Source organism: Xiphophorus couchianus, chromosome 7 (genome assembly GCF_001444195.1).
Source record: "Xiphophorus couchianus chromosome 7, X_couchianus-1.0, whole genome shotgun sequence".
NCBI classification, from domain to species: domain Eukaryota; kingdom Metazoa; phylum Chordata; class Actinopteri; order Cyprinodontiformes; family Poeciliidae; genus Xiphophorus; species Xiphophorus couchianus.
In genome coordinates this window covers 2,487,698-2,501,903 of record NC_040234.1, presented here as the reverse complement: position 1 = coordinate 2,501,903, position 14,206 = coordinate 2,487,698, and the positions used below count along the sequence as shown (strand labels likewise).

At 37.6% G+C, this 14,206-nt stretch overlaps 1 protein-coding gene across 1 annotated transcript; it reads left to right on the top strand.

Annotated features, from left to right (window-relative positions):
* The first annotated feature begins 3,613 nt into the window (after positions 1-3,613).
* Positions 3,614-13,979, top strand: tnfaip6 (tumor necrosis factor, alpha-induced protein 6). The gene is made up of 6 exons (XM_028023759.1): positions 3,614-3,764; positions 4,409-4,546; positions 6,108-6,269; positions 11,507-11,735; positions 12,121-12,161; positions 13,582-13,979. Exons 1-6 carry the CDS (start codon positions 3,665-3,667, stop codon positions 13,716-13,718), a joined length of 807 nt encoding a protein of 268 aa, XP_027879560.1. The 5' UTR covers positions 3,614-3,664; the 3' UTR covers positions 13,719-13,979.
* The last annotated feature ends 227 nt before the right edge of the window (positions 13,980-14,206 follow it).

The window sequence follows — 14,206 nt, the reverse complement described above, 5'->3', positions numbered from 1 at the left end:
GTCACCGGTTAGCCAGTAGGAAAACTGAAGGCTGCTACCAAATCAACCTGGGCTTCCTCAGCAAAACTGCAGGCTGATGGTCTCCATGCCACGCTGCACTGACGCAGTAATTCACACAAAAAGAGTCCCACCCAGATCTGAGTTCATTTAATGTTCAGGACATGCATTCTGGTCCACAGTTCTCTATTAAAATCTTGTTGGGTATGTCTCAGAATTTTGGGTTTTAATCATCAAACATCAAATCCATGTTGTGTGTTGATGATTTGGATGATGGACCTCAAAATGTAAAATATAATGTTTGTCTCAGTTGGTCATTGTTGCTTTTATGACTTTTTATTTGAACTGCCTAGTTTCTAAAATTTGCTATAAAAATAAACTTGATTTAGATCCAACTTAGAAGAAATAAATGCTTATACAAAAAAACAACATCTCTCTATATTTTACTGGATGCATTTTCTCAGGTTGATTTAAACAATTAAAACAGGCTCTGCCAACATTTTGATTCTTTTTCAAGAAATATTTGGGCTCAACTTTAACCTTTCCACAACATTTATTAACCTCAGGACAGATATGATGTCAGTATATGACTGATTCTTTTTTTGTGCAAGCTTTAAAAATCACTCAATCAGGTTTATCTGTATTTTGTGCACAATACAGAGAGTTTATAAAACAGTAAATAATGAAGCAGCTCCGAGGCAGAGTCAACACATGGGTTTTATACAAAGGATGCAAAACAAGGGAGAGACGGTCTGGCTCCCATTCTGCTGCAGGAAAACAACATCCAACCTTTTGTGTGTATCCCAAGCAGGTTCATTTGGTTCGAGTTCATAGGCACATAATATAACATAAAAAGTAGAAGTTGCCGTGTAGTAAAATCTCCCAGCACAGCCCTTATTTTCTTATTGGACACATGGAAACGATGATGAATCCTCCATTTAAAAGGACTTTTAATATCCAGTATGTCATAATGACGGCGTCTGAGACGGACTTTCCATGCGTGGGTTTCTTTGGGTGAGGTCTCAGAGAGTTAAGAAAGCCCAGATCATTTTCCCTCCAATCTGGAACCAATTCAGAACCGTTTACCACCCAGCCATCTGCATGTCTGTCTGTGCTCTCCCATAGAGAAATATCACATGTGACAGCTGACATGCAGCTTTTTAGTTCCATCGGTTCACTTTAAACCTGAAAGCGCTTCATGTCTAACATTTTTGCAGTAATAACAAAAATAAATAAATAATGTTTTCCTACAATAAAATAATCATTTGCAAATGGATGGATTTTCTTTTAAAGCAAATTCTATTATAACCTTTGCTCTATTGTTTTTTGTTGCTTTTTAGTTATTGTTCAATACAGAAAAAAAAAATTATAGTTAGAGATAAAAAAAATCTCAAAATGTTGTAATAATGATGCAAATAAAGGATGAAGACATTTTTGTTTCTAACCACCATAAAAGCTTGGTGCCTGTTCTTTCTCAGTATATTTACCTTGGAACTGGGGATGTAGGAGACATAGACCATCTGGAGTTATTCACGTTCAGAGTTACATGCTGGGCTCCCCGATGGTCCGTTAAACTGACAAACTGTGCAGGGGGGCTGAACCACATCTGCCACTGTTCTTTGCTGAAACACAATTTCCCTGGAGTTTCTTGGAACCAATGCTATTGCCCCCAAATTTGGAGCCTCTTGTGATAAACAACATGTTGATTTTCTCTGTCCTATTAGTCATTCTGCATGCTACAATCAATACTTTGTTGTTCAGAGTTAAAGATTAGTATCGCTTTTAACTAAGGATGCACGATATTGGATTTTTGGTCGATATCCAATATGCCAATATACTAAAACTCATTTGGCTGATAACCGATACCAATACCGATATTTTTTTCCTACACCTACTTACTGAAACTGTGTGGCTTTCTCTACTGTGGAATTAAAATACTGCATTATCTTTGTCAATATAGCCTGCTACCAAATGCAAATGCTAAAAAGGCTGATGTAACACTTTCAACTTATTATGTTTAATATCAAATTTATTCATGACATTTGCTCTCTCAAAGACAGTGGCAACACTCAAACAGCGCAAATTTGACATGCTGTGTGCAGGCATCGTTTTCACTGGTTTGTCAGAAAAAAAACAGCTTTTATATCAAGTTATTTTGATGGAATGGCCGATGTACAATATTACATTTTACAGCTAATATCGGCCGATTCCCATAATATTGTGCATCCCTGGATTTACACATTTAATGGAAACAGGCAGCACAACAAATGTAGCTTGGAAAAACTCCCACATCATCCCCTGGTCCCTTGAAGATTTTGGCCTTTGCAGAAGAACCTGAAGTGTGGTGGCAACCACATGTCGCCTTCTGCAACGTCTATCAACAAGACCACAGCATCCATGTGGTGAAACATGGTGGTGGCAGCATCAGGCTGTCAGGATGCATTTCTTCAGAAGAAACAAGAAGAAGACTGTCAGAGATGATGGGAAAATTGATGGAGTTAAATACAGGGAAGTCCTGCAGGAAAATCTGTTAGAGAGCATATACTTCCATCACCATGTGCATCAACACAGGGGTTCCTCAAAGCTGTGTGCTCAGTCCCCTACTCTACACATTCTACTGCCCTGCCTTCCACCAAGCTTGTGGATGACAAACTGAGTGCTCATAACCAACAACAAGGAGTCTGCAAACAGGAATGAGGTTGGTTATGGAAAACTCATAACTTATTTTTTAACATAAAAATAAATAAATAAAAATTTGCAGTTTTTCTCAAGTCCAGCCAGTCAGTTACCACTCTACATTAACAATGGAAGGGTCTCCAGCTTCATAGTCCTGTGTTCCACCTGGCTTAGTCTATGGTCTTTCATTATTCCCTCTGAACAAACTAAAAACATTCGGGGGTTTTTGTCAATTTAGCTTATGTCTATGCCTGAATCTCTTCATTGGAAATACTAATTATTAGTTATTCTACCACAGAAAATAATGAGGAGAACAACAAAAGATGCAAGCAGAATAATACAGCTTAAAGGAACCACCGACCGGAATGATTTGGCTCCATCCTGTACAAAAATTAGACAAATTAATAGAAAACAACATATTAACGTATTCATTACAAGCTGTCACAATGTTTTTGCACTGATAAGCCAAATGTATTAGTGACCATCACATGTTAATCAATTCAGATTTTTGGTTGTTTAATTTTTTTAATTGTTCATGATATCCTGAAGACATGGTGTCTATGCAAATATGTGAAAACATTTCATGTAAAAAAGGTTCTCTGTGCACATTATTTACAAACACAATGAGATGATTTGAGGTCGGACAGGTTTCAGTTTCATTTGCAACAGCAGGAGAAGTTATTTTAAATGTGCCACACTTTAGGAGTTTGAGGATTACCTCGTGTAACCCCCTCACAGCACTTTCCCTAAAACATAAGTAAAAGCGCTAATCTTTATGTAGGTCAAATAAAATAAAATAATTAAATAAATCAATATCCAAACAGGGTAGCTATAAAGAACCCTGGCTGGGTTTAATTATTTCACTGTGCTGGATATTTGCCACCTCCCCTGGGAGGCAGGAATGTGTATAAAAGGCAGCGGCTGCCGAGCAGCAGGGGACAGAACGACAGAGAACATCTGCACAGAGCAGCTGCACACCGTCAGCCACAGGATGCACGTCTGGGCTCTACTCTGGACTCTCGTCTTACTGCTGAAAGAGGCACAGTCGTGGGGCTTCAGAAATGGAATATTTCATAACTCAATATGGCTGGGTAAATATAACTAACACATCCTGACAATGACATCTAATATCTGTTTCACAGAGTAGCCTGGAAATTATTCAACTTCAGTGATGAGGTAGAGAATTTAATTAAACCGATCAGACAAATCTCGCCATCAGTGATATTACTCTTGTGAATTGCTCTTTTCTTTTTTTTTTTTACAGTTATTTTCATGTTTTTGTTGAAATGTTCTGCTTTTGTGAACACAGCTACAGCTATTCTCATTTAAAGGCTGATTGTGAGGCTTTAATGGAGCATGAAAGTGTCCAGCAGTTTGTGCCAATCAGTGTGTTATAGCCTGGCTGTGCTGCATGAGGCCTGTAAATACATGGAAATGACTTCACCTCCTACCTCTCAGATTCCCCAGCAAAGGAACTTCCCAGCTGAAGCCTTCTTTCACAACTATTACATCAATCAAAGTAGTTTTTTTTCTTCAGGAAAAAAGAAATTCTCTAAACACTGCTGACTTTCCCATACACTTCACTTCATGAGAATGACTCTTTGGAAAATGAGTTCTTGTATGTGTTTTATTGTACTGACTGGTTTGGTTCAGACTCATCAACAGGGTATAAAATTTTTTTTTTTAACATAATTAATGTAAAAGCCCAGACAGAGGTCGTGTTTCTCTCTGACAGAACAAGCAGCTGGGGTTTATCATCGGGAGTCACGCAAAGGGAGGTATCAGCTGACGTACAAAGAGGCCAAGGCTGTCTGCAAATACGAGGGAGGGACATTGGCCACCTACGATCAACTGGAGGCAGCGCGACAAATAGGTCTGTAGCTTTTCACTCATAATCACAACGCAAATTCACAGATCAGCGCCTGCATTTCAGTGTCTTTTAAAGCAAACCAGGCTCCTCTGCTGTAAAAACAACACTGATTTCCTCCGCCCCTGATTTCCCCTGGTGGTGTGTATTCTCTCCTTGCTCTTTAAAAGGCATCAGATGGAGGAACAGTAGTGATGCAAGACGACCCTTAACTGCTGGAATGCTTTTAGCTCACAGGAGGAGGTTAAAAGTTAATGGGAAGCAGTGTCTTTCCAAGAGTGCAACAGAGTTTCTGAGCCAAGGCTGATATTAAAAGATCTCAAACAAACTATAAAATCCTGTTAAGATGGTCTTAGGTTCACTCTAGAAATTGCTGGGTTAAACTTCTTAATCCAAATACATGGGTTGCTGTACTGGGTCAAAGGTGGAGAGTTTTAACAAGAAATGCACCAGAAGTTTGTGGTTTATTTATCTGATTCCTGCAAAGGTCTGAACTGCAGCTTCTGATTTTTATTTTCTAAACATAATATAGTAATATGAATGCTGCAAGTCACTCGATGCCCTCATATTGATATCACATATGGGTTCAGACACGACGAAGTCAATCATTCTGTATGAAACACCATGTACCTCCATGGTGCACTTTCAATGGTGTGTGTATGTTGGGATGAAAGGTGTAAAATTCACACTGTCAAAAAGTCAATTTATTTCTGGAACATTTGACTAAATGAAACATTATATAGATTAAACACAGAAGAATGTTTGTTTGTGTTGCTTCTGTTGATTATGTTGATTTTCAGCTTACATTTAGGGAAAACTATTTAAAATTTTAATATTACATCAGACCAATCAAAAACTACTTTTAAAAACACAAATATGGGATTAATGAAAACTTTGTTTAATACAGGCTTAGAGGTTATTATTTTTAAAGGAAAACCTTTAATCTGGTGTGTATTCTAATTGATTGAATATGACTTTATGTTAGATGGAGTTGAACCTTCACCAGTGACAATAAAAGTGTTGCCTCATTTGATCGAAGGTGATGCTGGAGCGTTATTTACTTAAAGCTACACATGTTCTTATGATGAAGCAAGGAACATGTGACCGAGTGATATTGGTAAGAGTTGTGGTATATAATAAATGTGTATAAGAGAAATGGAATATACAGAAGACAAAAAAAGATCTATTTTAGGTGTAGGACTGGTTTTCTTACAGCAAAAAGGGTCTGAGGTTCAAATCCTGGCTGTGACACAGAGCTGGGTTAGCAGAAACCAGCAGCTTTTCAGAATGCAGGTCAAATCCTCTGGTTGCCTGCTTCTCAGTGGCTACAGTTCAAGGTTTCCAAGGCAACCTTGCAGGAGGTCAGTTTTATAGCTGACCACTGATTGTGATCTAAACCCCTGGAGTCTCCATGAAGAAGAACAAATAAATCTTCAGGTGCTTTTCACAAACTATTCAAACCAGGCCGTGTTGCTGGAGATTCTGAAAGAAAGTTCTGGACGGTCAGCTCTGAGTGTGTGACCAGTGGTGCTGCTGAACAGAACATGGCGTTTCTTCTCACTTGCAGGTTTCCATGTGTGTGCCGCCGGCTGGTTTGACAGAGGACGTGTCGGCTATCCCATCGTCAAGGCCGGGGCCAACTGCGGCTTTGGAAGAGTCGGCATTGTTGACTATGGATACAGGCTGAACAAGAGTGAGAAATGGGATGTTTACTGCTACAACCCAAACTGTGAGTAAATGCTTTACTTTAATCATAATTTTAACATTGCTGAAAGGAGACTTTTTTTTTTACCGTAGCAGTTTTTTTTTAACTACGTGTATTTTTAAAACCCAGTGCTAGGCTCTAACAGGGATTTTAAATCTTTTGAAGCCAAAGTTATTCGTGAGTGTGATGCTGAAGTTTGAAAGGAGAACACACACATGTTGATGGTTTTTCAAAGTTATGCATTTTTAAACAGCATTTAAAAAGAGATGTTTGAAAGAATCAGAGCATCAAAATTACTGAAACAAAGTCAATCTGGAAACAGAAATGTTTTGAAACTTCCACCAGGAATGTACCTGTATGAAGACTTGGATCGATATCGACATGAAGATTTTAATACTGCTGCTATAGCCAATTACTGATATTTATATCTATTGCATCATCTATAATTTCATCCACTTACGACATGGTGTAAAAGCGACCACACCACCTTCAGTTGATTCTCTGCTTTAGTCAAACACCCATAATCCTTTGCTGCATCACTGTCACATAACTGAACCCCACATGCCTCTCTCCTCTGTATTTTAACTAGCTTCATTGTCAGTACTAAAGAAAACCCTCCCCACAGCATGACGCTACCACCGCTGTGTTTAAGATGAAGCGAAGGTTTTTCTCCTCACATTAGATCTAAAGTCAAATAGCTTGACCTATTTTACACAAAAGGTCAAATTATTTAGTCCTAAGTGTGTGAAGGTGTAGGAAACATAAACCCAAAACATCTGCAGCTGTAACTGCTATGAAAAGTGCATCTACAAAGTTCTGACTCAGCATGGCTGACGATTGCACAACACAAACTTTCAGACTTTGTAAAGGAAAAAAAAACAACTCCATTATTTCCTCAAGCTTCATCATTACAGTGTAGAAGGTGAAGAGATGGGTGGGGCTATCAGGACAAGCTGAGCACAACACGATGGTTTCATAAAGGTCAACAGCCCATTTGTGTTGTTGCTGCACTGCAGGAATAAATAAGTGTTTTTCTAATGATCTACTCATTAGAACAACATCTTAATAACCTAAAGCACAAATGTTCCAGGAAGGCATCCTGCATGCTGAGGCCATAAATGTTTATCTTGAGGAAAAAGAAACATGGTGTCTCTCTTTCACATGAAGCTAATTTTGACATGGATTGCATTTGATCATAAATCTGCTTTAAAGCTGCAGTATGTAACTTTTATAAAAAATGATATACAGTACAGACCAAAAGTTTGGACACACCTTCTAATTCAATGGGTTTTCTTTATTTTCATGACTATTTATAAGGCAAGAAATCCCACTTATTAACCTGACAGGGCAGGTTGACCTATGAAGTGAAAACCATTTCAGGTGACAACCTCTTGAAGCTCATCAAGAAAATGCAGAGTGTGTGCAAAGCAGTAATCACAGCTAAAGGTTGTTACTTTGAAGAAACTAGAATATAAAGGCTATTTTCAGTTGTTTTACACTTTTTTGTTCAGTGCATATTTCCACATGTTATTCATAGTTTTGATGCCTTCAGTGTGAATCTACAATGTCAATAGTCATGAAAATAAAGGAAACTCATTGAATTAAAAGGTGTGTCCAAACTTTTGGTCTGTACTGTATATATATTTTTTTACATATTTTTCAAAACAGTCACCATGGCTTGACATTATAATATGAGACAGATCATCTGTGAAAACATCGATCTCCTCCACCTCCACCTTCACCCTGAGCTGCTATTGCTGTCTGAAGAAATTCACAGCTCCAGACCAAAATCAACCAATCAGAGCTTAGCACTGTCAATCATGCTCATGTACACTCTATTTTGCGGAAGACCATCTGTCAACATTAATTTTAAAGTAGTGCCATAGATTCTTAATTGTATTTTAGCTGAATGATATCTGTTAAAAAAATATTTCTATTTGGGTTAAAACTGAATTTTACTGGTTAAACTGAATAGGAAACTCAGTGTGATAATGGCGGAGGAACGGCTTACCATTCCAGTAAACCTGGTGGCTATGCTAGCTAACACGAGGATTCATGGCAGGCTCTGTAAGCTGCAGAGTATCAGAGAGCAAGGGTGTGAGCAGCGCATACACAAGCATAATTGACAGTGCTCCTCCTGGCTCTGATTGGTTGTTTCTGACAGGGCAGTGTGTTTCTGCGGTTTGTGCTGGGAGATGCCAGAGGATCTTGATTTTGATTTTTATCTTGATCTATCCGTCTCATATTGTCACAACATACTGACAGTTTTATGTAAAAAATCTTTCATTTCTTCATATAAAAGTTACATACAACATGTTTAAAGATGAATGGGGGAGATTTATTAACGTTAATGCTTTTACTAGCTGAGCAACTTCAGAGTCTCAGTGATGGAAACTCCTACGTCATAAACAGAGTCACCACAGGAAGTTGTCATCACTCTAGACGCAAGTCAGACGTAAAAGAAGTGATAAAGACAACATGAAGAAGAACATTCTGACTCAAAACCACAAACTGACTCCTACCGATGAGTTATGGTGGTTCAGACCAAGAGTAAACCAGCAAAGGAGGAAAAAATGCAGCTGGATAAACTGCTAGAGCGGCAGCTGAGCAAGTTCTGACTGGAAGTCACACATAATCATTTTTAAAGTCTCCACACCCACAAACAGGACGCAAGCCAAACCGTCGGTGCTTACAGAAGCTTGTATTCACCCAGTCAGATTCAATAAGCTCTTGTAGCAAATTCTCAGAATCTCAGTTCAGGTTTATATTCACACAATCGATATAAAAAAAGGTTTTCATAGACCGATCACTGACAATGCAGCCATCAATCCCCTGACACGATGAAACAAACCTGAAACCAGTGATCCTACCAACATGGCCGACAGCAAAAAATCGCTTTTCCTTTGGTTTGCAACGATAGCTGCTGCTGATGTGCAGCAGAGTTGGCTCTTTTTCACACGAGTTGGGCTCTAACTATGCTTTACTGAGTGTGGAAGTTTCCAAAGCTAAGTCCACAACAACAGAAGTTTTTATAGTTGTTGGCTGATTGGTGACACTTGGAGGATGAACTAGGAACCAGTGACACACTCCAGAGAGAGATAATCATTGTTAATACCCACAGGGAATCATTTCTGGTGTGGTTATATTTATTTAATGGTGCAGCAAATGATTTTGAATTCTTCCATAGCACCTCATATACACTTTATTTTCTCACCTGTTACATTTTGATTTCCTTTCTTTACTCTATATTGCTAATAGCACTAAATGTGCTATTAATGCACACAACGCTTGCACATGGGTATTTGATATTTATATTTGATATTCAAAAATATATTTACAGAATCATTATGTTCAGCAAGAACATTCATATTTTGCAATTTTCCAATAAATGTTAATTTTACTTAATTCAGATTATTCTTTTTGTGAATTTCACTCACATAAACACATTTCTCTAAATAAATGTAAAACTATATTAGGGATAAAATAGTTAGTTATTAAAAAAATGTATGCATGTTTGTGCAGAACATAAAGAACTTTTCCCGGCAAGTCTTTCCATAACCAGCTTTCACATAGTTGTTGTCATGGAGACGTGCCTACCATCCTGCTCAGAATAAAGGCTGTTGATGAAATAAAATGGATTTCTGTGTCACGTGATATTTACAGTTCACATAAAACAGATAACCACAAATTACTAATTAAATGTTCTTAAAAACTCTTCTCAAATATAAAAAGAGAAGTCTACATTAAAAATAACTGTAGTTAAACTCATTACACAGGAAGTTAGTTGCAAAAAAATTTAAAAAATAGTTAAAAAAGGGTGAAAATGTAGCTTTTACTCACATTTTTACACTTTACCTGCTGACTGAAGGCCCTGCTTGGAAATCACTGCTGCTCAGGTCTTGAGCTTTTCTGTGTTGCTCTGATCTTTTTCTACATTTTGCTGAAAGCTTTCAAACTTAAAAAAAGTCACTGAAATGTTCTTTGAAATTGCAATCTAGTTACAGATTTAAGCTTTTTTTTTTTTTCTCAGAAGAGTTTTTGCGGCGCTAGTGGCTCGTATTTTTTCAACAGTAGGCAGAGAGGAAGGAGGGTGAGGAGAGGGGGGAAGACATGCGGCAAAGGTCGTCGGGACCGGGAGTCGAACCCGCGACGTCCGCGTCGAGGACTAAGGCCTCCAAACGTGGGGCGTGCTAACCCCCTGCGCCACCACAGATTGAAGCTTTTGTTGCTTTTCAGAAAAGTCCAGAGTTTGTCTCAACAGAGTCTGGCCCTTCTGTCAGCTCCTTCTGTCCAGATGCGGCCTCTGGGCTGTTTAGAGTTTTTATCACTTTTAAAGGTAAAGAAGTTTGAAAAATGAGCAAAAATACTTTTGGTTTAATCAAGACTGAAGAAAAACACATCAAAAATCTGATATGAGACTCTTTCTTTTATTTCCCAAATCTTGTAGATTATTGGAATAATTTCTTACAGAGGCTTAACTTTTTAAGGCTATTCAAAATGTGGAAATGACATCATGTCTCAGTAAAACTAAGTGAAAAATAAATAAATAACTGAATAAAACTTCCTTGACCCTACCGCACTAGAACTGCATTCATTCTGCTAAGTCGAAGGCGCTCTCTAGTGGTGAAACTCAACTATTGCAGCTCTGATTCTCACCCGAAGTGCATTTCCTGACCTCAATTCAAATCTCACTTCACAGACAGTCTGGGCTTTCTCTCATTCACTTGGATTCATCCAGTAGAAATTCAACCAGGCCAATCAGTGAACAGACAAAGTTGTGAACAATGATGTCAATTTTCTGCTCTAATTTTGAATTGTAGTCTGTCTGTCGTTTTAGCAAAGGCAGCAATGAAAGTGAACAAAGCCTGTATGTGTTGACCATACTTCCATATGTTGAATTAACTTCTCTCTTTGCACTGGAGAATGGTTGTTCACAGCGCAGATAACATCTGGTAAGCTTAATTCATAGCATCTAAGTGGCGCACTACATACGTCAAGGGCAAACGTTAACAATTGTTAGATAATGTTTTAAACTTAAACCAGGAGTCCACACCTCCAGGAAGCAATCGTTTCTCAGTAACCGAGAATATTTCTCTATATTCCAAAGAAACAGTCCCAACACAAGTGTGTACAAGTTTAACACAGGCAAAGTGATAAACTTTCTCAAGAAAAAACTACATAACAAAAGATCCTCTTTGCAGCAAAACTGCTGAAGATACTAGTCTTCAGTAGTTTCATCGTGTCTCCCATGTTCCCAACAGCCAAGGAGTGTGGTGGCATTCTGACTGAGCAGCAGAAGATCATCCAGTCGCCCGGTTTCCCTGACGAATACCAGGACGAGTTGATCTGCTACTGGCACATCCGAGTGCGCCTGGGTCAGAGGATTCGCCTCCACTTCCTGGAGCTGGACGTGGAGGAAGACACATCCTGCCTGGCAGATTACCTGGAGGTGTACGACAGCTACGACGATGTGTCCGGCTTCGCTGGGAGGTGAGTGTCAGCAGTTAACCTGTGTGGAAACGGGGAAAAAAAATCACACTGCAAAATCCCAGTATTTTTGGTCTATGGTGCAAACATTGTAATACAGTTGAAATAAGACCAAACTAACTTACACATAACTTTTCAGCAAGATATGGGAGCTTATTTTAAGTCAATAATATTCACTCAAAGTACTAGTGCCACTGGCAGATTTTTTCACTTCTAACAAGGGAAAAATGTTGTGTTACAAGTGAAATGATCTGCCAGTGAAAGGTAGTTTTACTGAACACAAATGCTTGCCACAATATTCAGATATTACATGTAAAAAACATCAATTCCTGTCCTACGGTGGCATTCCTGTCTTTACTTTTATAATTTTTCTTATACCTTTCTCCAGATTCTGTGGTGACAATTTACCAGGTGACATCATCAGCAGAGGTGAGCTGCCATCATTTATACATGACAGGAAACAGTTTGAACTCTGGTTAAACTGAAGTGTTTGTGTGACTCCTGGTTCATTCAAATCATGTTTTTCTCATTAAATGAACAAAATTGTGACACTTATAGCCGAATTCTTCTAAATTGAAAGACTTTCAATTGAGAAGAAAGGTTGCAGAGAACCTGTTAAAGTTTTCTTCATGGTGGGATTTTTTTTTCCCTTTTTGTCACCGTTTTATCATCTGCATCTATTTAGCCTCATGTGTAGAAATGTGGTTATAAAATTAGCCAGCAGCAGCAAATCACCCATAGTTACTTTTTTGTCTGTTTATGGATGAATCTTTTTTTTTTTTTTTTTTTGCAAGAGTAAACTGGCCTAAACTGGGATTATCAGAGTTTTTATGGTGTGAAATAAAATATATAATGAAATGAAATACAAAAAAGAGGGGAAAAAATCTAAATACTTATTAGCAAACAGATTTACAAATGTATGTATACAGACCTAAAGTAGTCTAAAAGGGAAAACAAAAAGAAATTCTGCCAAAAAGGAATCTTTAAAAAAATTACATATATATATTTATATTATAGATAGATAGATAGATAGATAGATAGATAGATAGATAGATAGATAGATAGATAGATAGATAGATAGATAGATAGATAGATAGATAGATAGATAGATAGATAGATAGATAGATAGATAGATAGATAGATAGATAGATAGATACAAATAAAATTTTAATGACTGATAACCTAACAGTATTTAAATGTAGTCTTTCTATTTGATTAAAATGTTGGGTGGATATTAGAACTCAACACACATGCTAAGTTGTTTGTTTAATATTACAATTTTAATAATTTTTCAAAAACCCTTTTTTTATTTCCCTCATATGGCACAACATGCACCACACTGGATCATCAGTCTTGCAGGTTTGTTCTTTGCTCTAGGATTCCCTCCAGAGTTGTAGAAGCAGGAAAAATTACCTACCTTCCTTTGACATTAAAATCTCTACAACTAGGGCCATTATAGATACAAAAAATGACAAGGTAAATTTCCGCCAAAAAATCTCAGAAATTTTCTTGAGTTGTAAAAGTCTAAATTCTTCTGATTTAAAAAAAAAATTATATCAGAAACTTTATAGAAAAACCTTGATTTCCAAGTTATTTTTCTAGAAAATTTCTGAGATTAATCTCAAAGTTTAGTTTTCTTCTAGCAAATTTTTGACTTTTCAACCTCAGAAATTTCCCACGGACAAGATGGCCGCCAATGTATCACAGGAGATGACATACTGTAGACAAACAATCATTGCAGGTCCCCCAACGCAAATTAGAAACACTAAGTTCCATTTTATTGCTAAGTGTACATTTGACTGGCAGAAGTTTCAAAGCGTTGATCAAACCGGTTTCTGCGGTGTTTCAGGAAACGTGATGACCCTGAAGTTCCTCTCTGATGCTTCAGTAACAGCTGCTGGATTCCAGTTACAATATGTTGCTTTTGATCCATCGGCCGGCCCTCAGAACCAAACCTACGACTTTCCCGCTGCTCCTCTTCACTGATGTCACTCTGTTGCTATATTTATACTGATGGTTACCTCATCTGATGGAATGAAGAATTAGTCTTATTGGTTTTTCTAAATTAACAATACTATGAAACAAACGTTCTTTGTTTATTATTATTACTACTACTATTTCCCACTTGCAGGACTCAAGACATACAAAAGATTGTATCTAAAAGAAGTGCAAAAAGTTCAGCTAACTAAAGATGATGTTTATCAAAAAGACCAAGTGACTGTCCATCAGAATACTGATACATTATATCAAAAATGCATCAGAAAGATGTGAAATAAATTAAAGATGTTCTTTAGTTGTTGCTAAATACTGGTTTGGTTTAGTACTTTAGCATTAGCTGTTGCTAAATACCAAGTTGGTTTAGTGCTTTAGGATTAACTACTGCTAAAATTCCATGCTGGTGTAATGTCTTGTTCAGTTACTGAATTGGACATTAGCTGAGGGGTCAACAGAAGACAATTTCATCCATCAAATCT